This window comes from Gymnoscopelus braueri (assembly GCF_963280865.1).
Source record: "Gymnoscopelus braueri genome assembly, chromosome: 1".
In the NCBI taxonomy this organism is placed as follows: domain Eukaryota; kingdom Metazoa; phylum Chordata; class Actinopteri; order Myctophiformes; family Myctophidae; genus Gymnoscopelus; species Gymnoscopelus braueri.
In genome coordinates this window covers 27410503-27437873 of record NC_137603.1, presented here as the reverse complement: position 1 = coordinate 27437873, position 27371 = coordinate 27410503, and the positions used below count along the sequence as shown (strand labels likewise).

The 27371-nt window shown below is 41.8% G+C and overlaps 1 protein-coding gene across 7 annotated transcripts in view; it reads left to right on the top strand.

Moving 5' to 3' along the window:
- Positions 1 to 27371, top strand: part of plekha7b (pleckstrin homology domain containing, family A member 7b) — a 107043-nt gene that overhangs the window by 62451 nt on the left and 17221 nt on the right. For 2 of the 7 annotated variants that reach the window (XM_080437354.1, XM_080437351.1), the window contains exons 7-18: positions 5330 to 5508; positions 10155 to 10559; positions 11614 to 12148; positions 16008 to 16091; positions 19272 to 19325; positions 20694 to 20774; positions 21761 to 21829; positions 23148 to 23228; positions 23453 to 23602; positions 24147 to 24248; positions 24767 to 24878; positions 27195 to 27340. In XM_080437354.1, coding sequence (XP_080293480.1) covers positions 5330 to 5508; positions 10155 to 10559; positions 11614 to 12148; positions 16008 to 16091; positions 19272 to 19325; positions 20694 to 20774; positions 21761 to 21829; positions 23148 to 23228; positions 23453 to 23602; positions 24147 to 24248; positions 24767 to 24878; positions 27195 to 27340 — 1998 coding nt within the window. Of the gene's footprint in view, positions 1 to 1325; positions 1389 to 5329; positions 5509 to 10154; positions 10560 to 11613; positions 12149 to 16007; positions 16092 to 19271; positions 19326 to 20693; positions 20775 to 21760; positions 21830 to 23147; positions 23229 to 23452; positions 23603 to 24146; positions 24249 to 24766; positions 24933 to 27194; positions 27341 to 27371 lie in introns of those variants that run through there. The other 5 variants (XM_080437352.1, XM_080437350.1, XM_080437356.1 and 2 more) reach the window with 3 other exon arrangements.

The window sequence follows — 27371 nt, the reverse complement described above, 5'->3', positions numbered from 1 at the left end:
AGATTTGGCTTCTGAAGGAACAACCCATATGCTCCTCTGGGATTCTGTGTTTACTCAGCATGTTTTAAACCCAGTAGTCAATGCACAACTACCACAGAGGTTTTTGTAATTGTATCTTACACTTGCTTGAAAGGTGAGGGACGGAGCTCTTCCCTGCGCTTAGCAGACTCTTTTTTCACTTTCGTTCACTTTGGGGAGTGGGGTTAGTGTCTAATGGTTGCAGTGTACAGTGTTTACATGATCCATCTCCCTCTTGGTTGAAGCACAGTGCTTGATGGAAAGAACAATTACTCCTTGAATGTACGATGTGCTACAGTAGCTCAAGGGTTTTCTTTTGCAATATGCGTTGGTCCTTTGTACTTGGGCCTTTTGTTCCTTTGGGGTCAGGGTGTGTGTACACAGTAAAATCCTAAGTGTTAATTTAACTCCAGTGTGTACAAATGGAACCAAATGGAACCTTCCTTGTCTATTTGGTTCAATTCCTACACTCTTGGAATGGATAAATGAACACAGAGGATTTTACTGTGTGCGTGAATACACCGTATGTGTGCCTGTCTGCCCACGTGTGTGACACATATCCCCTGATCCTCAGGTTCTCATTACACAGAATTAATGAAGAAAGAATCCATTTCTTTCCATACCACCTTCTCCTCCTCTCCCCTGCTGGTGGAGTATATATTGTGCAGCCTATTTATAATGGACTCAGTCAGATGATCTGTGCAGTGTGTACAATTGCACATTACGGCTCGGCCAATTAACCACATTGTATACGGAACCTCTGCTCACCTTAGCTCCCTGGGCAATCACATAATATGGAGCGGGATATTTCATTAGATCTGACCTGAGAGCAGTTCAATTACAGCTAAGTGTCACAATGAACATAGCACTTAGCATAACTTAATCTGCCAACTGGCATCTTTTGTGACATGTACTGTACATACGGCATTGCACTTTTCTTTTTGAAATTAAATATCAGACATTTGAAAAGTTACGAGAACAGTTCCTTGTTCGATTTTTCCAATGTGAATGAAGCCTCTTTGTGCTGCTCTGACATCGTATAATGTACTGTACCATCATCTTACTTGGAATAGTGCTTCGGCGTGCTGTGTAAGTGATGTGACTGCCTAGTAAATCTAATCAACGCTTTTAGATGACTTCTGCCAACCGACCATACCCCGGGGGTCATTTCAGTTCTTTATGAAGGAGTCAACAGTACCTCCCTGCTGTTTTCTGTTCTCCTCTGTTCGCTCATTTCTGTGTCTCTCTCGTTCCCTGTTGCTCAATTGCCTCCCGCCGCGACCCGCTGTGTGCGCACGCGGGCGGAGCGAGCACTGTTCTCTGCAGGAGGCCGTCCTGAAACGCACAGGCCACCTGTCTTGCATGAATAGGTATTTGATTTCACCTCAGCCTCACCTGTGAGTCACCTTCCACAGCTCATGTTGTTTCATCCCATGCTAACGGCCAATGAATGCACATTTTATGATGTGCATTAATGTCAGATTTATGGACATGGATGGACAATGCCAATGCTGAGCTGAATTAATTTATTTTTTTTGCTGTGAATTGTTTGGCTGTGAATACAAACTAACAAACTAACTTATAAATAACCAGGCTTCTACTCACACTATTTTGGTTCTGTGTTGCTCACTATGGAACTTAGCCACGATGCAAAAGTTTTTTTTAAAATAAACCAACGTTTCGACAGTGAAGTCTGCCTCTTGGTTTGGACCCTGAGGAAGACTTCACTGTCGAAATGTTGGTTTCTTTTTAAATAGACTTTTGCATCGTGGCCAAGAGCTGTGCGGCCTCATCCTTTGTCAATACTGTTACCTGCCGTGGCGAGCACCTCATCAACACAGGTGTGCGCTCCCTCCTCTGTGTTTGGCTCACTATGGAACTAACATTGCCAGGAATTGGGATTAAAAGTAACTTCTATGGGTTTGGACTGTATGGATGGTAGCTCTGGTATTTTCCCCACCAAGCTACATGTCACTCATCGCATTCTCATCGCCATGGGAATGGTGGGATAACGGGGGTCTCACGGTGGGCTGCGCCATCTCCTCCCAGTCCCAGTCCCAACCATGTGTATTCACACTCCTCTCTGGTTTCATATGCTTTCTTTGAGGGCTCATCATCGCCATCATTATGCTGCATTCATGTTGATTTACCTGCTATAACGGGGACTTTGTGTTTCTGATTTGTGGCGACCATCTCATCTGTTTTACCTTACAGAGATGGGCTTTACACATATGTCCTGCAGGTGAATGGATCTTTAGTGGAAGGATTTATAGATTTTGTTAAACGATAAAAAAAATACACATTATGTACCAGCTTCTGGTTCATATTTTGCCTCTGAACAAGTTCAACTCAAAGGTTACATGAAATGTGGAGAACCACAGTTCCTGTGCATTTGCTGTCGCAGTTGCAAAGTGCTACCATCCTTTTGTACTCACATAGTGTAATGGGCGGGCAAATACAACTTAAAGAAAGATGTCCTTCTTTACAGTTATGCCAGCTTTGCATGCATTACATATCTCAGTGAGTAAGATAAAACAACTTTTGTTGAAATATTGGGGAAAACAGTCATCAAGCGGGATCATATTAAGGAAGAATCACTGCATTTTAAAAATGGATCAAAGGTTGGGGCGCAGGGTCTCCATTCACTCACTGTGAGTGTACTTTTTGCATGCTCCCTGCTGATGTTCTCTCAGCACTTCTCTGTTGAGAATTCAGCAGTGATCACACTCTGTCCATGGTGCTGTATAATGCACCGCTTTACAATCAAAACACGTATTTGCTGGCCATTGAACCAGCTAAGATGATCACAAATTACATTTTAATCATTTTGCAGACGCTCTTATCCAGAGCGACTTACAAGTGCGAAATCAGCGTAAGCATGAACCCTAGTACACAAACAGGGTAAATAGTCCCGTAAGTAGAGTGCAAAGAGAACTGTAATGGCTCAAAGAAACTCTGATAACAGGTAAACATCAAACCTAAACAACTTTTCAATAAGGAGAGGTCATGTTGAAAGCATAACAATATTGATTGAGATCAAGGTTACACGTTTTGGTGATTAGACTCCATTAACCACTTAAACCCCAGCATCGGTATTGTGGGCAAAGCTTTCGCTGAAAATAGCAGATCGACAAGCTTGTCGATCGGCTATTTTCAGCTAAAGCTTTCCGCACAATAACAGAAAACAGAAAATACACTACTATTGAGCCCTGAGGGACTAGTTACCCATATGGGGTTTAAGTGGTTACAGCTCACTTCAAAGGGAAAGGCTCGCTCAACTCGAGGACAGTCTGGAAAAGCTCAAGAATATACTGGGTGCAGATTCAGATAATACGTACTCCCTGTAGAGGTCTTAGGAGTCTTTTTGAATGCAGTTCCAGTTCCAGTGCCTAACACTGACGAAGGCCTGTGTGCCGAAACACGTCTGTTTGGTAGACTGCTGCTGCGGATCATAAACATTATTAAAAAAGACTCCTAAAACCTCTACAGAGAGTGCAGATTGTATCTTCCTTTTTGCTCCATTAAAGCTAACAGGATGATGAGCCTATGATGATGATGATGGAGAGAGACCCCCCCCTGGAGACTAGACACTGGTGGTGGTGATGAAGACGAAACCTCCCCTCCTGTTGAACTCCTAGACAATGGAGACCTCAACATGGTTGAGATGGGGCAGGGTTGAACAATGCTCAGTATGAAAGAGAACAGGTTCAGTGGCAGTGATATTTGTAGAATGGAGACCATCGCCTCATTGGCCAGGAGTGCATATGCTCAGAATTGTGAATTAAAGGTTTTGACAGCATGAAAAATGGAAGGGACATAGTGGAATCCCCAGAAAAAAATTAAAGGAAGCTGAATGAAAGCGTGAGAGAAAAACATATTCCTTATTGAAATCTCACCAAAGCTTAAAAAAACTTTCACCAAGCAAAAAAAAAATGGAATCAAGAAATGTTTTAATTTTCTAAATCTTTTCATGTCAACATTGTGATGCAACAAGTTATTAGCTTGTAGATCTGCTATTTTTGAATAGCCAAAGTATATAGGACATAAGTTGTTATGCAAGATACCACAGAATCAGAAAGGTAACATGATTATGCTGTACAGTTCTGTGGTCATCTCCTGCTGTTTGTGTTACAAATAGAATGAGTTTGATCCGTGATAAACCTTTGACTTGTTTTACACTAAAATTGAGCCCTGGAGAAGTGTTAGACATTGATTGAATTTTGTCAAGTCATGGATGGTTATGCATGGACACAAGGATGTGCTACTTTTTACACTTTATTATATTATTCTATACTTTATTACTATATATTTTCAAATACATTTTTTATACTTTATTTTAGGTCATAGAAACGGTGTCAGAAACATATTTAAAGTCCTGGTTTAATGTAGGGGAAATTCCTTTCTAGTTGGATAGGATTTATATCAGAGTTGAAACTCCAGGCCAAGCGTTGCGATTGTGTGAAAAGTGCTGACCACTGTTGTGCTGTGGTCTGTGGAGCACTTGGCTGTCTCTAGTAGAGGGTGCCCCGTGCCCAGGCAGGGTGGGGTGGGGGTTTGGGATTTGATTACCATAGTGCTCTCCTCTGTGGGGGGGCAGATTGAGTGACCAGACTACGAAGTGAACTTACTAAAGTAGAACAGAATTCCATAGCAACAAAACAAATGCTATTCCAGGTAAAGTGACTCTCTCTCTCTCTCTCTCTCTCTCTCTCTCTCTCTCTCTCTCGTGTGCGTTATTGTGCGTGCGTTATGTGTGTGTGTGTGTGTTATGTGCTATTGACTGAGAATGCTCACTGCTTTTTGTTTGCTGTTTTCGCTGGCTGATTTCTCTACTCCAATAAGAGTTGTAAAGAAATTGCACTGAACTGTGGATGCTTTCAAGCAAAGTAATCTCCAAACTAAACCCTCATTATGCCTGTTTGCATGCCATGGCCAGCTTTAAATTGCACAACAGGGTTTATTATGCACCTTTTGCTTTCATTCTTTGTTCTTCACTAAAGAGTGGCTGTAACTTTTCTAAAAGCTGGCAAATTAGCAAGCAAATTGGGTTTCTCACAAGTGACTGCCATTTTTGACTCATCAACACCACTGACAGCCACATTCTGTTGTTCTCGTGTTGCCCTCGTGAAGCTTGAGGTTGCGCGCCGGTGTCACGCACCAGAAATAGATGATCTACAAGCTCACCAACGTGGCACGCTGTTGTGACACGCTATGAACTCGTAGATCGGCTAGTTCCGGTGCGCAATAACCGGCACACAACTAAGTATATATCAGGCCTAATGTATTGTTTTTTTCCATCTCTTTCTGATAGGCGAGCCACACTGGAATGCGCTCCTACATTTACAATAAGAACTCTGTGATTGGCTCACAGGCGGAGCACTGTGGGATGCGAACGTACTTCTTCAGTGCGGACACGCAGGAGGACATGAACGGCTGGATCCGAGCCATGAACCAGGCCACGCTGATGCAGCACACTCACACCGTCAAGAGGTTAGCCCCTCTTTATTGACTTGGCTTTCAGCTGCTCTCCCACCGTAAGGATTCAATTACGACCAGTGACTTCGCTACTGATGCCAGTGGAGCAGCACGACAACACAAACACATTTACACATCACGGTACCATGCAGACCGCTTTTGTATCGTTCAACTAAATTGCTTTGTTTTAACCCATTCAATCCGGGAACGCATCTACAAATGTCTTCTAAATCCTATATCAGTGGTTCTCCCAACTTCTTCATGTCAAGTATCCCCAAAATGATATGTATTTGGCCGCGGACCCCCGTCTGAAAATAATGTTTGACCCCCGTCTGAAAATATGTTGTTCCAGGGACCCCCAGAAGCAAAGATTTTAGTTGAAAATGTTTGCTTCAAAAATATATATTTTCAAAGATTTGCACACATTTTCATGATTTTTCAAAAATAGCCAAAGTATAAAATAATGGTTTAAGTGGTTACACAGATGCGTTCCTGGTTTTAATGGGTTAATATCCTTTGCAGATGTTTGTGCCAAGCATGTATGTGTTTTATATAGGCTGTCTGTAGTGTTGGTGTTGCAGTTAGTAGGTAATGGTGGTGTTTTCAAGGCAGCATAATTTATTACCCCCTTTTGCACCTCAATTTAGTCAGCCAGTGAGGAGCCCCCACCAGGAGGACATAGAGCCTTCGTTCTACTCCTCCCGCCCAACACTCCCCGCTGACAGGTGCCGCCCCAGCCTGTAGGATTACATGCAGTGACATATATCTCCAGGGCAGGGATTTTGCCACTGCGCCAACCGGGCAGCATGGTTTTTTTAATAGACCAAGTACTTGAACCACTTAAAGCAGCACTCTGCAGCTTTCATGTCCCTATTCACCTGTTTCCTAGGCTTTCCACTTCCTGTGTGTTTTTCACTTCCTGTCGATTTGATCCAATGAAATCCAATGAAACTGGTCCGATGACTAATGATATCCAATGAAATCCGACAGGAAGTGGAAAACACACAGCCTAGGAAACAGGTGAATACCCGAGACTGGGTACAGCCACACATGAGCGCCAACTTGACGCCCGGAAGTCGGAAGTCCCGTCCACTCCCATGTTATAGGAAAAACCGGACCGGAACTTCCGGTTTTTAAAGGAGAATTCCGGACAAATTAAGTGTTATCTTTCATGTCTCGTTACTCACCTAGCGACGTGAAAAGTGGCGTTCTTTTTTTCCCTATATTCCCCTGTCGTCATTTTTTAAACCCCCTCCTTTGTCATAATGGGAGCGCGTGGGTAAGGGAAATTCGTCTATTATAACCGACGCAAAGTTGTTTTTTTCTCTACTAGTATTCATAGTAGAGTCTCATGATAGTCAAACATGAGAGTAGCTAGCCTGAGAGGCTAGCGCTACTGCCGAACGATTTAACACTGGATGCTTGTTTCTTTCCAGAACCTGGCAACTCGTGTTGCCAGAATCTGGAAACAAGCAACCAGTGTTAAATCGTTCGCCATTGACGGCAGCCTCGCAGATAGTTTCAACGCATGTTTGACTATGAGACTCTACTATGAATACTAGTAGAGAAAAAAACAACTTTGCGTCGGTTATAATAGACGAATTTCCCTTACCCACGCGCTCCCATTATGACAACGGAGGGGGTTTAAAAAATGACGACAGGGGAATATATGGAAAAAAAGAACGCCACTTTTCACGTCGCTAGGTGAGTAACGAGACATCAAAGATAACACTTAATTTGTCCGGAATTCTCCTTTAACTTAACATGGGAGTGAACGGGACTTCCTACTTCCGGGCGTCAAGTTGGCGCTCATGTGTGGCTGTACCCACTCAAACCCAGGTCCCCCACGGAAGTGCTGTTATTTACCACTGAGCTAATAGAGCACACCTGCTTGCTCAGGGGAAGAAAAAATAAATGTGACCTTCAGGCAGTACCACTTGTCATCCAGTAGTGGTCAGGCCCTACCACAGGATCTACATTTCTCAATAGAAGAGCAGGGAGACCACCGCAGTTGTGCTATATTGTATTAACATACTCTGCCAAACAGATTGAACAAAATAAAATGTTATTCACTAACAAAGTTACATAGTGTAGCTCTAAGCCTTATATACTTCGTAATACAACATATAGTGAAAATAGCCGATCGAAAAGCTCACAACGTATCACGATGCAATGTGTTGTGAGCTTATAGATCTGCTATTTTTGAACATTCCGATGTTTTGTCATTTCTTCTTAAATTTGCTAAATTATTGAAAGATTTGAATGACATTCAACTTTAGAAGCAGACAGTCAATCCCAGCAGGTCCAGTTTGTGAGGCATATCCAGAACTGTTTTGGTCCGCTAGAATGTCAGTGGTGTGTACAGTTATTATGGTTATTATAGTTTTTAAATCTTAATTTAAATTTGTATTACTTTTGACTTCATGTTTACCTATTTCAGTTTTTATAGTAATATGGGGTAGTCAGGGTTGAGATTCAAAAAGCTCAGTAAAATAGCAAAAATAATCTACAAGCTCACAACACATAGCCTTGCGATGCGATGTGATTTACCATTTTTCTATAGCGCCACCCTTTGGCCAACAAATACAATAGGGTGCCTATGCACTGTGTGCTTGACCGCCCTCTAATAATTCCCACTGGGGAAATTCAGTTTTCAACATCACACAGCTGAGTGCTGCTCAAGTGGGCAGACTTGAGCACAGGGGGTGAGCAGTTAGAGGTTAAGTGTCTTGTTCACCTTGACATAGGGCTTGAACCTGGGACTGTCTGTTTCACAGGCAGCCTATCTACCCATTCGGCTATGGCCCCCCCAACAAATAGCAAGATAACCCCTTTACAAATGACACCCTACAACTTTGTGACATTACAAAAGCATTTTCCACTACAGAATTTAAACATCTGGTGGTTGTGATGCACTCCTAAACCAGCCAGAAACCAGGTGAGGTGAAGCGAAGCATTTGGATATGTGGTGCAATCATGCCACCTAGAGGCTAGAAGGGCTCAATGGCCAAGGGTCCATAGTTTCTGGTTTGGGAGGCAACCATGACTCATTTTTTACTTGAATGGAGTACCTGATGGGAGGAGCTACATTTATACTGCATTGCACAATGGTGTTGCTTACCGACAAGAACTGTTCTTCAAGCTAACTTGCAACGTAATGTTAGCTTTTAGCGCATCACATCGTCTCATCGTCATTTATAGGCTATTACACATTTTAATTAACCACTTGAGCCCTATTTTGTACTTTGTCGTACACCGGTGTGGTGCAAAAATATCAAAAACTTCAATGGTGGCTTGGTAGAATAATCATTACACTCTGCTTGAACCTAAAGACCCTGACTCTGCCAAGAAAATACAGACCTGGTTGTACCGTAGAACAGACATTATAATAGTAGTAGTAGAAAACTGGTCTCCTCAGAGGCCATTTGTTTTGCGCATTGACGCATCACAAATTACAATCATACAAGCAAATTATTTACTAATAAATAATCAATGATAAACATATTTGCACTCCTGTGACCTGTGTGAGATAACCATGCCAGAGCATTCTTCCTTTTTGTCATTTTAAGCATCCTTCAGATTTTGTATTGGTGAAATAATGTCAATTGCCATGAAATATCTTTAGCATTTTGTCAGTTGTGGGAATAACTGTCTGGAAATGAGTCATGGTGAATCATACAACCTAGTCACGTAACAGAGAGAAAGATGAATGAATTTGACTGTAGTGCTAAATTAATTGAAAGTTCTGCTAATAGCATAGAAGAGCTGATTCCCCCAAGCTATTTGTTTATAACAAAATGACAGTCATTTTGTATCCACATGGGGACTCTGTGTGGCTTCTCTGTTAAGAGCTCCTCCCTCCTTTAAAAACATGAAATGATGTGGGTGTTATTGAAAATCTTCCTCAGCAACTAGGCAATGAATCAGATTATTTATACAATTATCCCATTCTGTCAATGGAGTAGGAAATTACATCCTGGATCACGTCAGGTTAATTGGAGTGCCCACTGTGGCTCGTTATCCTCTGCTTAATGCTGCGTAATCCCCCCCATTTCAAGCTGCATTTCTTCATCTATTCTGCCAAAGAGGGTGAAGCTGTTAGATAAATAGTTATATGAAGAGGAATTAATTCAACACTAATCTGTGAGAGTAGCTAGGCTAAGTGAGACAGTTTGTCAGGCCATTAAATACTTTGAAAACCACACAACACAGTGAACAGAGGGACTATTATAAGGTACTATTCCGCTATCATTTTAACCCATTAAAATGGGTTAAAATGAACGCAGAGGGAACGCATCTGTGTCACTTTTGAGTTATTTGGCTATTAAAAAATAGCAGATATACAAGCTCATAGCGCGGGCGAGCTTGTAGATCTGCTATATATTTTTTTTTACGTAAAAATGTGTGCAAATATTTGAATATGTATATATTTTTAAAGCGAAAAATTGTAACTCAAATCTTTGCTTCTGGGGGGTCCCTGGAACAAAATATTTTACAAATGTTCACTTTAAAAAAATAATATTCAAAGATTTGCACGAATGTTCTTGATTTGAAAAAAATAGCAGATCTACAAGCTCATAGCGTGGCACTCGGTGTCGTGCTATATATATTTATTGTAATATGGCACCTCTCACTCCATCGTCCTTTCTTTTTTTTGCCAGAGAGTTGGAGAGGTCCGAGAAGACGACTCAGCAGGCGGTCCCGCAGACCAACCACGTCAATGTCAGCCAGAGACCAGACCGAGAGGAACCTCACGAAGACGCCAGTCGACTGGCTCCGGGAGAGGAGGTCAGGTACGGGTTGGAGATCCAGGTGAGGCCCTCCCAGCTGGCCACAGAGGCAGCAGCGCTGGAGGGGAACTCTCCAGACCCGGTCCCTGGCACCTCTCACAAGAACAGCCAACACGTGGTGGTGCAGGTCCCCCTGCCACCTGAACAGAACGGAAACAGCGCGCATAAGAGGGGCTTTGTTCCACGGACAGACACGGAGAAGAAGGTGACGAGGAAAACTGCCCTGTCGCAAGTGGAGAACTGGGTCAAAGTTCAGAAAGGAGACCCTGCCAAAAGGTCAGTTAAATCACTTGTAACCAATTTGAGTCAAATTTCATCATATTCAATTTGATGCCTTGCTGAGAAAGAACAAAATACTAAACATAGAGCCAACACCTCCCTCTAGTGGCCAGAGTTGCATTTTTCTCACAGGACATCATTCACATCAGAGGGTATTGTGAACATAACACAGTGTGCATCCCACACAGTGACCATGTGCTGTTGATAGGAATCTAAAAGGTGTTTAATTTTGCCAGTGGTGGAAAAAGTACTACATTTCTTTACTTAAGTAAAAGTATCAATACTGCAATGTAGAAATACTCTGTTACAAGTAAAAGTCTGTAATTAAAAATGTGCTTGAGTAGAAGTACAAAAGTATTGGTATCAAAATATACTTAAAGTACAAAAGTAAAAGTACTCATTATGCAGAAGGTCCCATTGCACAAGTTTGTTACATTACATTACATTACAGTCATTTAGCAGACGCTTTTGTCCAAAGCGACTTACAATAAGTGCATTCAACATAGGTAGGCAAGGAAACTACTAATCACCAGAAGTTTTAAGTGCATTCTCTTCTAAAGCAAGCAACTAAGAGTATAGCGCTTAGTTGCGAGTAAAGCTCTAAGGTAAAAGTGCAATATATCAGCTACCTACTTTCTTAAACAGATGAGACAAATAGGAAAATCGATTGAGCAAGAGCTAAAACAAATAAGTGTATCGAATAAACAAGATCCAATAAGACAAGAGCTCGTACAAGTTTTCAAATGAAAAATATTTTGAAAATAGCGCGACGCATTGTGAGCTTGTAGATCGGCTATTTTCAAATGGCCGAAATGTGTATAGGGCTGAAGTGGCTAATGCATGTTTTGTAAAATAATCAAAACTAACCAACTAAATCCAAAGTAACTAGTAACTAAAGTTTTCAAACAATTGTAGTGGAGTAAAAGTTCAGTATTTGCCTCTGAGATGTAGTGGAGTAGAAGTAAAAGTACTCAAGTAAAGTACAAATACCTCAAAAGTGTACTTAAGTAAATGTACTTAGTTACTTTACACCACTGACTTTTGCCCTCAGTGCTCATTCTGCAGTAGAGTACCACCTCCCCCGACGGACGCCTCCCCTCCAGCTGAAGTCCAGTGCAGTGGAAGCCTCTTATCAGTCGTTGCCAAAGACCACCTGTCTCCCGTCCGCCAGCGGCTCCCCACAAGTGGCCCGCAATCTCCCCAGTGACTACAAGTATGCCCACGACCGGCTCAGCCACTTCCGCATGTCCACAGAGGACCGCGTGGCCAACAAGGAGGGCATGGTGTGGCAGCTGTACGAGTGGCAGCAGCGACAGCAGTTCCGCCACGGCAGCCCCACGGCGCCCGTCTACGCCGGCCCCCCCGACTTCATGGACACCGCCTCTTTCAGGGTCACCGTGGAGATGCCTCGTTCCATGTCGGTGCCCCCGTCCCCCTGCGAAGTGCCCGCGTCCTTCAAACCGCTGTCCCCGCGGAGGCCGCACACCCCTTCGGACAGGGTGACGGTCAGGCCCCTGGACGAGGTGGCGCCGGGGGACGGCGGTCGAGCGATCTCCCCCGGACGTGTCTGCACCCAGCTCTCTCAGGTAGGCCCGCTTAACGGTAGGCTAGTTAAGAGTCGTTAACCACTTAAGCCCTGTTTTATATTTGGCTATTTTTGGAAGAAAGAAAATAAGAAAATTAAATAAATCTGATTTTGGCAAGACTGACGGGCTCCTAATAAATTACAAATTAAGCACTGGGTAAGACATAAAGGTGCGTGGAGGAATTTGAGTTCAGCACAGCAGCACGTGAGACAGAGTTCAAATCACTCTGCTTTACCATTAAACAAGAATAATTTAATGTCAATGTAAAAGTAAAAAAGGCCTTGTACTTGTACGTAAACATCAACAGATGGACTGGTGAGTGTAAGTGATTCATGGGCACTCCACGTGTCGATGACTATTATGCTAATTACTTGTATTGATGCAAAGTTAGACAACTTGATCCTTAATTAATATATTGCCTCTGTCAGGTGGAAACCAAATGTCCAAAACTGTTACTTCTCAGGATTCAAATTCAAAAGTAGCAGATCTACAAGCTCAAAACACGTCGCTTCGTAGCCGTGCTTCGAGCTTGTGGATCTGCTGCTTTTGATACTTTTGTGTGACACTGTAGTATGATCAAGTAGGGTGTTAATTTACCTAAAACATACACAAAAAGTTAGAATATGGAGATAGGAGGTTTCTGCCCGACAGCGACGATATATAATGTAACCAAGATTGTGCCTTTTGTCACATGTCTGGCATGGTTAGAGGCGGCAGTGGCTTGGATCCCCGCCAACGTCCTCCGGGCTTTAGTGTCGAAGTGTCATTGATCAAGATACTGAACCCTGGGGGAGCTGCTTAGTAGTTGTCCACTGATAGCTAGAATGGGTTAAATGGGGTTAAATGTAGTGGTGGAAGAAGTACTCACATGTTTTACTTGAGTAAAAGTATCAATACCACAATGTAGAAATCGTCGGTTACGAGTGAAAGTTTGGTATTCAAAATGTACTTGGTAAAAGTACAAAAGTATTGGCGTCAACGTATACTCAAAGTACGCAGAAAATGTCCCATTTCACAAGTTTTCAAATGTATAAAATGTACCAAAATCTGTAGAAAATTGCAGATCTACAAGCTCACAATGCGCCGCAAAGCGATGCGTTGTGAGCTTGTAGATTGGCTATTTTCAAATAGCCTAAGTAAATACAGGGCTGAAGTGGTTAATGCATCTTTTGTAATGATAAATCATAATCTACAAAGTAACTAGTAACTAAAGTTTTCAAATATTTGTCGTGGAGTAAAAAGTACAATATTTGCCTCTGAGAGGTAGTGGAGTAGAAGTAGAAGTATTGAATCGGAAATACTCCAGTAAAGTAAAAATGCCTTAGAATTGTAATCAAGTACAGTACTTGAGTAAATGTACTTAGTTTGGCCGTGGACCCCCATCTCAAAATATTTAGTTCCAGGGACCCCCAGAAGCAAAGATTTGAGTTACAAATGTTCGCTTTAAAATATATATATATTCAAAGATTTGGACAACTTTTCACGATTTATCAAAAATAGCAGATCCTACATGCTCATAGAGTAGCACTCGGTGCTATGAGCTTGTATATCTGCTATTTTTGAATAGCCAAAGTATAAAATATGGATAAAGGGGTTAAAATGATTGTGACACTCTCATTTTGCGGGGGACGCCCTGGTACCCCCCCCACCCCCAAGGACACCTGGGGGTGACCCCACTTTTAGAACCAATGCTTTAGACTAGAGTAGACTTGGGAACCAACGGTTCCTGAGTCATGTGGCCTATATGTGGCCTATATCTCCTGTTTCCTTAGCGTGAGGCAGCTTGATACACAAGTACACCCACTGGACATGATGCTAGTATAATCGCACAACGATAATATGTGTTTTAGCGTGGTGTAAATGGCAGTATAGCCTGTCATCAGCGTGGGACAGCGGGCAAAACAAGATGTTTCACATGTAACTCGCCAGAACCCAAAGCACAAAGGTTCTCATTCTCACGGTAACTATGGATTATGCTTTCGTGACGTTCCTTCCTATTGAGCTTCGGTTAAAGGACATTATGACATTATGAGTTAAGTAGCAATGGAGGGTCACCATGGGAAGCCCAGCATGAGAAGAGTCTAGCTTCCCAGCACAAACACTTTGATGCTCATGTGAATCACACAGCCATTCACACAGTCCACGCCCAGCCTGTTTTTTTGCAGGTGGCGTTAGTGTGTGTGTGTGTGTGTGTGTGTGTGAGAGAGAGAGAGAGAGAGAGAAAGAGAGAGAGCGAGAGAACACAAGCTCGCCACCCCCCCCCCCCCCATTCGCTAAAGCCAGATTTATACTTGGTTGCGCTCCCGTGACGCTAACCGAAAAACGCAGATGTACAAGCTCACAAAGTGTCACGAATGCGATCCGTCGTAAGCTTGTACATCTGCTATTTCTGCGTGCGCAACACGGCACGCAAACCAAGTATACATCAGGCATCGTCCCCAACGCTCCAACATGCACACACTCTCACATGTGCATGCACAACACACACCACCACCGCCATCACCACAGAATACTGAGCAAGGGGCCGTCCTGCCATCCACACCCTACGCTGCTACTACACCACACCCTCCACATGTGAGAAGCTGTCTCTACACCCCATCACCACACTGGCCAGCGCACACAAGTTTCAAAACCAACCCATCGGCTGTGCACAAGTAAACAAAGTGAAGGCAGACTCTCTGTTTCCTCATCATTCACCCCCCTAACACCAAGTTACTAATTACGAGTCGCAAATAGAATGGTCTCTCACACAATTATAATAAACACTCATGTAATAAACACTCAGAGGAAGATGCATTTTTAACAAAGGGAGCCACAGTGATCTCACCAAATAACATCCAAGGAAGTGATGGTTTATGGGAGCTAAATTTACTCTGCAGATGAACTTCGTTTCGGTGGACCCAGCATCTTTAAGGCTGATGGTGCTCTCTGACTCGAGTGCTTCTATGGAATCGAGCGCTTCCATGGACCTCTGTGGAATACCATTAAAGAGTATGTGTTATTAGCAGCTAATCCAGTTTGCCCAGGGCTTTTCAGCATCCAATAAACATTGCAACTCTATCTCAAACATCAGCAGCGGTCGCTTTCTTCTGATCTCGCATTTAAATAAAAAACCTATTATACAGCAAAAAACATAGTGGCATGGGAATCTCAAAGGGAATGGCTTACAGTGCTTCTCTTGCTAGTAGCAAACAAATGTTATTTTAAGAAAGCAGGTTTGGGATAATTTATGTGTAGTTAATTAAATCTCTTGTTGTTTGTGTCCTTTTAAGGTTGTGTGATAGGCCTAGCTTCACTAATTTTGTGTATTAAGCAAAAATGTCAAATTTCCCAAGCCCTGTAGCATCTCGGGGCAAACTCGGGGCACACCTTGTTTCAAATAAGAGTAGGAGGGGATAGAACGGAGAAATGGATGGATGAAAAATAAATCTGCTGTGCACTCACTTTTCTTTGCAAACTTGCAAGCAGTGCCTTAACCACTTAAACCCCATGTACTTCGTTTTACCTTAAAAATAGCAGAAATAGCCAATATACAGTACAGACTCACAATGGGTCGCTTTGCAGTGAGTTGTGGGCTTGTAGTCGCCGAATGTTTGCCTATTTTCACAGAATGTTCACCTGTTTTTGCAGAATGTTTGCCTACAGTATAATATGCCCAGAATAGGTTCATAGGGTTCACGTGGTGAACTTTGATACAGTCTGACAGGATGGTTTGTTGTAGTTTTTTATGCTAGCAACATCAGCTATAGCAGAGATTGTAATCACATTTGAACATTCACTTGTAATTTGGCATTCTGTTTGATTTGATTTGATTAACATGATTTGTATTAAGCTGTTGAGGTATCTCATCTCTTCACAGACTTCTCAGATCGAGAGAAGGTCGATGCCAGCCATGGGCTACATCACACACACTGTCAGTGCACCCAGCTTGCATGGGAAAACGGTATGTTTAAAATCTTTGGTAAACATTCATTTTTAGTATTATTATTCTTTAAGTATTATTATTCATTTGGTCTAGGGCAGATCTATCACTAAATCATAGATATATATTGTATACAGTATATAGGCTCTAAATACTAAATAATATCAAAGCCAGAAACTAGTTAATAAGGATTATGAGGTTATGAAAATATCAAACATGGAGCTGCTCTATAAAGGTGTGACTGGGAGGCTGGTTTTGGGATCCCTCAGCTCACATTAGTACTCTGTGATGGTTACATTTTAGAATTTTTTTAATATAGATAAAAATGCTATCATTGTGGTTCTGATTAGCCATTGTATTCTTGACAAACACCCTGGGCTCTCTGCCAGCTACCTTTATCATCTTAAACAAAAGATTCTTCCTAAAGCAGCTGTAGATTTTACATCTTCGTGATACAGTACAGAACCAGGAGTCAGTGGTAATAGGCTCAACAGCACCTAACAGTAGCTAATGGACCGAAAAAAGTTGGGCTTTACTGCCCTGGTGGCATGGTTCTGAAATTTGTTTTCTTACTCTACTGCCACTTCACCGTCCCCTGACCCCCCCCGGCCCTTACACACGGGCCTGACTCCAGCCAGAGGAGCTCACCTTGCTCCTCATTCAGCTCCGGAGGCACCAGGCCAAGCTGGCTGGTGTGCACAGCCCCAGCGACACGTTTACTCACCTGCAGCATCACCAGCACAACGGCCTTCTGGGCACCAGGCTGCAGGTCAGGGGCAACTCGTACCTCCCCAACCTCCCCTATAAGCACGCTGCAGTGCAGCCCCATGCCAGTGCATTGTGCTCCTTCTGCTTCCCATATCAAGCCCATGTCGTCTTTCCCCGTCATTCATTAGTGCTGTGTGGAATTGCTCTGTCATTGCAGTGTTGTTCAGCATGGCATACACTGTCAATTGCAAATTGTCCATCAGTTGCGCACCAGTACTTTTTTTTTTTTTTTTTTTTTAATAGTTGGCCTCATCCATCTGCCTAGTTCAGCACTTACAGTATAGAGCCTTGTTTAAAATGACAAAAACGCATACAAGTATGCCACACTCCAAGCATGTTGCTTGTTGACTGTGCATTTTGCCTGGCTGTATTTTACACTTTTCTGATGTTTGAGGCCGCCCTATAGAGCACCGAAGTCTGACGTAATTTACTCATCCTACCTGGGTTGCGGTTTATTTCCCCCATTCAGAATTCCCATAGACTTGTTTAATATCGCGTCAAATAAGAACTGTGTTCCAAAAATAAACAAATGACCCCGGCGGTTTGACTCATATGGATATGAAGCATCAACTGACGGTGAGAAAACGCTAATGTTACTGCGGCCAAATTAGTTACATTTTCGCCAGAAATAGACTTTATCAAATATGAGTGACTGACTATCATAGACGATACAGCGACACCTCCCTGACAATATCGCCGGGACAGTTTGTTTATTTTTGGACCACAATTCTTATATGAGACGATTCTAAGATGACCCAATGTTATTCTCCATAGAGAAATTCCTTCCGCAACCCAGGGGATGAACGAGTGATGTCAGGACTTCAGTACTCTATTGACTTTAAATACTAGGGTAAACACAGGTGTTACCAATGATTGGGCATTATGGTCGCGCAAAGACGTGCTGTTTTTGCTTGACACTGCTACAGTGATAACACCTAGATCATCTCTGATTTACTCTTCTAGAGATTTCCTTGTAAAACTAGAGCCAGAAGCCCATTTACGTATCTAGATGCTATTACCATAGACACTCCTCTCCAAGTGTCTCTGCAATCTGTCCAAAGCGATGGGATATAAACCAGAGTGGCGTGCCCCATTGTCTTTTATCTTGACTGCAGTCGATGGATGATGATGGCCAATGATATTTAATAAGGTTCCATCCCATTTAGTGTAGCAGAGCCTTTCTAGTGAGCCATCATGTACAATAGCAGCACCCTGGCTCTGTCTGATGAGGAAGGGAACCTTAGTATCACTGGTAACAGCTGTTTACCCCACTATTTCATGTCAAAATGGCTGCTGTGAAAAAGGTCTAACAAGAGAAATGTGTCATAGATGCAACATTTGTCTCTACGGTTCTCGCTAGAGTTTTATATCTCTTACTGTGGGTGAGAGTTATGACTCTGAAATAGCACCAGTCCAAAAACATTGCATTGCTCTCAGACCTGCTGACCAGAGTGAAGCTGACTTATGTGCAAATAATGTCGGCTCCAACTCATCTCAGCGTCTAACTACCCATTAAGACCTGAGGCCAATTCTACTAATTGATATATATCCCCCCCCCCCCCCAATCTGAAAATGTTTTGTGCCAGGGACCCCCAGAAGAGAAGATTTGTGTTAAAAAAATGCAAAATTATTAAACATTTTTCAAACACTTTAAAGATTCTTTTTTTTTTCAAAACTAGCAGATGTACAAGAGCTTGTAGATCTGCTACTTGTGGATCTGCTATTTTTTAATAGCCAACGCTAAAATCTAAAGACAGACACAGATGCTTTCCGGGTTTTAATGGGCAGCTAATATCTCCATCCATGTGCTGGCCGTTACTCGCCTTAATTGTGTAGTTTAAATACTCTATTTTGCCAGAGGTGACAACAAGTCTCTGCTGTACTCCCCTTTTTTGAGCTATACACAATACCTATTTTAAGAGACTCAAATGTTGATCATTGAAACACAATCTGTTACTCAGATGTTTTTTTTCCCCTAGTTGATTAATATGCACTTTTATCAAAGCATGAACAACAAAGTTAACAACCCTTGAAGAATCCTCCAGGTATGCCTCATCGTTTGCAGCTTCATTTCATGTTGACTGTTTCTTTGATATTTATTATTCTTCATTAGGTCCCCTGTTAGCTGACACCTTAGTGAACGCTAGTGTGCCTGGGCTCCACACATACAGTACAGTATAGTACAGTACAGTACAGTACGACAGAACCTCATAACAATCACAATAAAACCCTGTAAAAACATACTGACAAAAACTGATTAAAAAAAGCAAGCAATACACTTTTAAAAATATAATTGGTTTAATACAAAAAAGCAATCCAACCATTTATTACTACATCCCATTCAAATAAAAATTATAAGAGACATGCAAGACACAACAATGGAATACTGATGAAATAGCAGAAATAAATTGTCTCTCCACTGCTCACTTAAAGGCTGATGACACTTACCTCCAACTGAAGAAGGACCTGGAGTATCTAGATTTGAAGGTGGGCTCACAGAAAGTTAATTTCATTTTTTTCTCCCTCCTCTCCTCCCTTGTCTGGACTGCTACCTTGATCTCCTGTTTCTCCTTTCACCCACCCTCCCTTTTTTGTCTTTCCTCTGCATACGCCGGTGTCGTCTCCTGTGTCGTTATGATGTAAATCAGTGATTCTCAACCCAGTTTGATATGCATTAAGCCACTGTCTTAATTTAACATTAAGAGGATACAAATGTTCACTCGCAGTTACAAACCCGTTAAGGGCCCATTTGGTTCCTAACTAACATTTATTTAGTCCCTGGAAGCCCTCAAGGACCCCTGGGGGTCCCCGTACGGATTATTGAGAACCAATGATGTAAATTAAACTAACATTTTTATTGTTCTTAAAGGACTACTTCACCCATTTCAACCTATATTCATATATCCTCACTAATGCTCATAATAATATGGTACCATTTTTGTCTACTCAGTCTGTGTCTCAGGAGAGCTGTGGACAGTTCAGAAACCGCCTAGCGACATCATCGATGGGAATCCAAGCTAATAGAAACTGCTGGCTTTCTATTCCTGGAAAGTTAGCATGCTTTAATGGAAGCCAAAACGATCTAAATCTTGTTTGAAAAAAAAAGAACCCTGCCTAGCGATGATGTCACTGGTAGGCGGGTTTCCGAACTGTCCACAGCCCTCCCCTGAGACACAGACAGAGTAGGAAAGAATTGTACCATATTATCATGAGCATTAGTCAGCCTATGAAGATAGGTTGAAAATGGGTGAAGTCGTCCTTTAACTTATTTCTGTTGTTGTTGTTTTCCTTCCTTTTGCTCTTGCATTAACACCCTCTTTTTCTTTTTAGCATCCAACAGCCCAAACAACTCAAGTGACAAGAAGTGACACTGAATAACATGTTTTCCTTTACTCACGGAGTCTCCTTTACTCGCGGAGTTTCCTTTACTCGCAGAGTTTCCTTTACTCACAGAGTTTCCTTTCCTCGCTGAGATTCCTTGACCTCGCTGAGTTTCGGTGTCCCACTGTCAGTGTGTTAATATATTTGGCAAGTGAACAACAGTGCTGTAGGTTGTTCCACATGACTATATATGTCATGTGAACTTCCTTATTACCTTCCTTATTTCACCGTTGTTCCAAGAATCATTCTCTAATTACCGTTGTGCTTGAGCAAGATCCCTTTTTCTCATTCTAGCTGTCAAACATTTATCTCCAACAATGACGCACATTCGATCCTGATTGATTTGTATGTGTAAACACCATGACACCTTGACTGGCCACCTGTCTTCTTTTTTTTTTTTTTGGAGTGGAAGGAGGTCATCTGTGTACTGTAGCTATGCCGTGTAACACGTCTCCATTTCCTGTTTCAAACCAGATCCAATGCATTGACCCGATGATCGTTTCAGTGCACAATGTACTAGAACACTCCACTCCAAGTTTTGGGTACAGTTGGAACGTAAGGATGGTGTGCATACAAAGTGAAACAGACCATTCCACTGCAAAATGCAATGCATCCCTGGTCATGTGTGGTGCCAGAGGAGGTTATGTAATGTAATGTTGACGTATGCATACCATGGTTCACTCATGGGGTAATATTGTAATGCAATCATCACATGTGATGATGGGGACTCTGTATCCCTGCATGTGGGTAAACACTCCTGGATGTATTGAATGTTGGTTTGACACATTGAACACTCACTTTTTTGTTGGTGCTTCTTAGCGATTACACAAGGGTGCTCTTTAACGAATGCCAGTGTTCTGATTATGATACAGCACAAATATACAGTTTAAATCTTGTGCAAATGATACACTCTTACATGCTCATTCAAAATCAGATTTAATTTAAACAAAAGCACATCACATACGGTACATACAGAAGTAATCCATGCTTGAGTGCACATTCTAATGCATTCGCTGTTTTGAAAAACCACACGAATAAAAAAAACGTCCTTCCTTTTTTTAACCCCCTAGTTGATGAATCATAGTAACTGTGTTTGAGGATAATCCTCCATCGTGGCTCATTTCAAAGGCATGGTTGTTAAACCTGCCATAATTAGCAGCCAGGAAAGAGCAGCTTTGTGGTTTTCACTTAACTGTAGGTCTTCCCGAAACTAAAGTTTGCAGCTGCTCTCTCCATCAATATTTTGCACAGCTTCTGCACAAAGTTTCATTATGTTAGCTTTTGCATTTCACAGTGTCCACCCGGTGACTTTTATTGTTGTTTTGCCCACACATTTGTCTGTGCTACAGCATTATTTTATCCAGATTCATTCAGCTTGACTTGTAAAGATGTTTTACTGTCTTGTATTGCCTGAAACGTCATGTGATTGTTTTTGAACGTACAGTAAGTGGGAGTTTCACATCAAGATCATTAAACCATGTTATTGTCCATCTGTTGGTGTTACAATTTTAATTCTCATTTGTGCCTATGGGGCCTTTCAGGTCACTGGACGTGAAAGCTTAAAGGAAAGACCATCAAGACCGGTCAAAATAGCAGAAAGTGATGCTGATGTAAGTGAATCATTCCCATCCTCCACAACCCCCAAAGAAGCAGGTTCATAAGCACCCAGTTTATCTATCTCTTTTCTTAAAGATGTATCATTTCCTACTCTGTGCAATCCACCACAGAGAGCCGGCTGAGTTTTGTTTGTGTTAATTGTGGAAAACGGAGAGCGTGCATACGTTGCAACACTGTGGAGATGCACATCCTCACTGCACAGTAAGGGCCTGAGACTATCGACCACAGCTTTTATTTTCAAACCTGCAATTTAAAGGGAAAAATACATGTAATGGGAGTTTTAGATGTTGAGCTGTTAAATTTTTCAGTTTGATTTGACTGATCCTCCTATTCTCATTCTTTGTTTTCTTTTGCTGAATAGAGGTAAATAAGATGGATGTCCTGGCTTTTCATCATTAGCATTGTTCCACTTTAACAATTTATAAGTAACTGCAAGTGAATTTGTCTGAACAATGAATATTTCATGCAATTAAAAGCAACAATATAAGGCAGCAAAATAGAAAACAGCTTAATTATTAATTGGACAGAATGATAAATAGAACTGAGGAAAAATACACACTGTGTGAGGAAAAGCGTAAACTAGGCAGTCTTGTGTTGTTTTCACAAACACATAACCCATTTCTGGGAAAACAAATATGTCACTCTCAATAAGCACGGCTTTCTCAAAAAGTGAATTTGAAAATATGGATTTTTGATTATGATTACTTATAATGGGCATTACCCAGCGTTCACCCTCCCGACAGTATAAAGGCCCTCTTTGATATCTCACGCTGAGCGGAGGAGTGCAATTCCTCAGGGCTTTTCGTACAGATGGGTCTTATTGACATGTATACAGACAGTGAAGACTACAGTAGACGATCAATTCATCTGATCTGGCACTGCTGTTAAAGCCCTTTTGTACTTGTGTGCACACCGAAATTAGGCAATCTTAAAGCTCACATCGCATCACAAAGTTGTGAGCGCTGTGAGCTTGTATATCAGCTATTTTCCATGTGCAACACCGCCACGCTACCAAATATGAATCAGGCCTTATAATACAGCTGAACGGAGACAGGCAGGCAGGGGAGGGGCAGGCCTCTGATCCAGATGTAAACACACACTGTATTTCACCACATGCTGCTATTTTGTTGTCTCTGTAATCCTCTGTTCTGCCCTAAACTTCTGAACTCTGTGATAGCGTGCAGATGATGTAAACGGAGAGAATCAAGGAGATGTGGGCCTCTATGATGCAGAATAGTATTCATCAGACCGTTTCTTTTCTTTTCAATTTCTCTGCTTTATATTTTGTGTTGGTTTTGCTTTCTATCATAGGTGAAGTTAAGTCGACTGTGTGAGCAAGACAAGATTCTACAGGAGCTAGAGGCCACGATACGCAGTTTGAAGGAAGACAAGGTATCCCTATTGTTTTTTATGTAGTGTGTATGTGTATGTGTGTGTATATGTATATATATATATATATATATATATATATATATATATATATATATATATATATATATATATATATATATATATATATATATATTTGAGCGGAGTGCATGTGTGTAATGTATATCTGCATGTTCTGTGAATTTGTCCTGTTTTATGACAGTGTCTGCTCTGTCCCCCCAACCCAGGACAAGTTGGAGTCGGTGCTGGATGTGTCCCACCAGCAGATGGAGCAGTACCGTGACCAGCCGGCTCACGCTGAGAAGATAGCCTACCAGCAGAGGCTGTTGCAGGAGGATGTAGTGCACATCAGGGCTGAAATCTCCCAAGTCTCCACAGTAATGCCTGGTTTATACTTGGTTGTGCACAGTGTCACACATCAGAAATTCCGATCTACAAGCTCACAACGAGTCACGATGCAACGCGTTGTGAGCTTGTAGGTCGGCTATTTTTGATGCACGACACTGAGTCAACTAAGTATGAAATTAAGCCAAGAGACAGTGTTCAAGGTGCTTACACTTGACCAACGATCTGCGCTGTTAACACTACCGGGCGCCACTGCACTTAACAAAACAATACAATAAAAAACTATGACTCCATATAAAACGAATAGGAAAAACTACTGCACTACGGCACAAATATGACTATACATTAAAAAACTAAACTCAAACTATGACTCTATAGAAAAACTATGACTCAAACTATGACTCCTTAGAATAAGTATGACTCAAGAGATATTGCTGCTTGTCATGTGTAAGCACCTTTATACTTAAATCCATAACAATTACACCGTTACTCCTATTCCAAAGTTTCTCACAAAACACATACAGTATGTGCTAATATGGGCATAGGGGATTCATTATTGTGGCTGTGTTTGTGCAGGAGATGGAGAATGCATGGAATGAGTACAACCGGCTGGAGAGAGATGTAGACTGGTTGAGGTCAGCCTTGCAGGGTCAAATGAACCGCAGTGGTTACTCTCAGGTCTGTGCCACAACGACCACCATAAACAGCATGTTTATGTACATACTGTACAGCCACACAAGCAACAAGCACATAGTACACGCAGAGGCAGAGACATTGATTTGAAATAGTCCCTGGAGAAAATATTGATTTATGAACAAAACTTAAACATCAGTGACTGCACAATGATGTTTAGCCAGTTATTCAGGTAACTTTTCACTTTTTAGTGACTGGAGAAAACTTTGACAAATCTGAGGAAATTATCTATGTTTATGTGCGATATTATGGCAGAAACCTTTAATAAATCATACCATCACCATACAGTAGGTCTTGATCTGATATGTGAGCTGCCGGACACATTGTCTGTTTTGTTAAGACCAGACAACTGAAATGAACTTTCATGAGAATAATATAGTTCCTAGTATGCAAATGACATGAGCATAGAGAAAGCAGAAGAACGCTTTTTAAATCAAAGGTGTGTGTGTGTGTGTGTGTGTCTGCGTGTGCGTGCGTGCGTGCGTGCGTGTATGTATGTGTAGCAGGAGAAGGTCCAGCTCAGAAAAGAACTGTGGAGGATCGAGGATGTAATCGCAGGCCTCAGCTCCAGTAAAGCCAACTACAGAGTCACTATCTCCTCTGTGACCAACCCAGGTGAGAGGAGTGACCAGCCTTCTCCTACCCACACGCACTGGAAGGCTGACAGAGGTAGAGATGAGCTATGTTTGAACATATACTTATTTCCCCTTTCATTCTCTTTCCAATACTTTACTTTTTCTTTGCTGTCTTAGTTTCGTCTGGGTGGGTAGGTTGGTGCTAGTGGGATTACTTAGGGCCCTATTCCAGGTTGAAGTTGCTAAAGCCACTAATATCGGATTTAGGACTAGGCAAGGGGCGTTCCCCTTGCTATTCTGGGACATCTCCCTTACCCGCTAAACACTTGCGCTACCTGTTACATTATGCATAGGTGTTGTTTGGGTGTTACAATGATAAAACCAATCACGTGCCAGATGCCATTAATTACCTTTAAGAGAAGACTGCGCTAGCCATTATCCCCAATCCAATCTTACGCTCTCCTATCTCCCTGCCTGCAGTGTTTTCTGGTCTGATTATTATAAGCCACATTGGGCTTGTTTTTCTGAAGTTGCTTGTAAATAATGGTAGAACGGTTGTGAGCTTGTAGATCGTCTATTTTCAAATAGCCAACATATATAGATATGCACATTGTTTAATCAACGACATATATAGGTTTGAAGTGCTCATGTGGTCTATTATAGTCGCTTCTTTTGGGCTTGTTTTCATAGACCTGGTTGCTTATTTCTCGCAAATTCTGGCAACAACTCTGCAGTTGCACTGTGGGTATTTTACATGGAGCACACACACCCGAGGTTTGGCTTCTAAGCTCTGGACTTTGATTGCCTTTCAATAAAACCACATTTGATAGACATAAGTATCACCTACATGTTACTGATTAGAGATAATTTTATATTTTTGTAATCAGTTCATTATTTCCTGCATAATTGATGAATAAAACTGACGTGTGTAAATTGGAGCATTGCATTGCGCGATGCACAAATTGTCTTCTTTAAATAGACTATCATCTTATATAAACACAATTGACACAAGGAATTGACACCCTCCCTTCTGCTGATTATAGTAAAATTAGAATCACAGAGATTTGTTGACAATGATAGCCTAGTAGAGAGAGGTGCGAGCTGTGCGTCCTGGCCGTCTCCACGAATCCATTGCAGTCTGTGCGCTCTTGTGGGTGGTTTTAGAATCCGCTGTGTGCTTTCCCAAAGGTGTGTGGGCAGAATATAACGGGTACGGGTATAGCTTGGCACAGAATAGAGCCGTTAGACTGTCTTCATTCTTCAATTTTGACATTGACCATGACCCTTTTGCCCTAAAAGGGTAATGTTCTCACTTCAGGACCAGCCTAATCATCAGTCCCAGTCATCTGCCCATCTGTTCTGAGGTTATCTTGTTAACAAACAAATCAACTAATGAATACAAAAATAGAAAAGAGAGAGGCAGAGATGCAGTTTGATACTGTACTACCAGAGTGATATTTTGTCGCTGTTGGGCAGAATATCCCAAACCATTCATTTTCAGGAAAGGGGAAAAAAGGACCTGTTTTCCAATGGATCCAGTATAGTTATTATTTAGTCACACTTTCTTGTTAATACTTTTCATTGATTAAATATTTAGAAAAACGGCCGACAGACCTAACCACTTTCAACCTGGAATCTCTACTTTGGGCATGTCATTATAGTCAAAAAGTGTAAAGAATTTTCAAGATTTTTTTCAAGATGTTTCAAAAATAGCTAATACAGTATAGTTGATAATGCAAGCTCACATTGTGTCACGATGCGATGCATTGTGAGCTTGCAGATATGTTGATTTAGCTACTTTTGCACAGCAGTGTCATATGATAAAGTATCAAATAGGGCATTCAGTTATGAAAACATAAAACGTTGAAATATAGAGATACAAGGTTTCTGCCCGACAGCGATGATTTGCTATACTGATGCAATGCAGTATGCTCAGTATACAGTATGCGGTCAAGTCTTTTTTTCCATAACATTACAATGTACAATTTAGGCATTTAGCAGACGCTCTTCTCCAAAGCAACTTACAAGTGCCAAATCAGAGTAAGCAGAGTAGGTATGAAACCAAGTAAAAAACAACAGGGTAAACAGTTACATAACAACAATGTAGTGCCTCACAGATACTAGGATACCAGGTAAACATCAAGCCTAGAATCTGTCTAAACAACGTGCTATCTAAATAAGTAATATTTGTGGTCAACACTAAAAGCTTATACTCGTAAGTACTCGTGCTAGTGCTAAGGTCTAGGACATTCCCTTTGGTTAAATGAAAAAATAAAAACGGTTAAATCACGCAAGACTGTGCCAAGTCTAGTATGTGTGCATGTACTTATTCAACGTGTGTCACATATCTCCCTAGAGAGGAAACTTGTGCCTTCAGTCTCGGTGTCGTCAGTGCCTTCTCTGTCTGGAAGCCCGTCTGCTCTGGAGATGAGGCTGTCCCAGCAGCAGCACAGCCCCCACCTCAGCCCCACCAGCCAACCCATCACCACTGGGTCTACATGGGTGAGTCACCTTCTCTCCATCCGTGTTCACA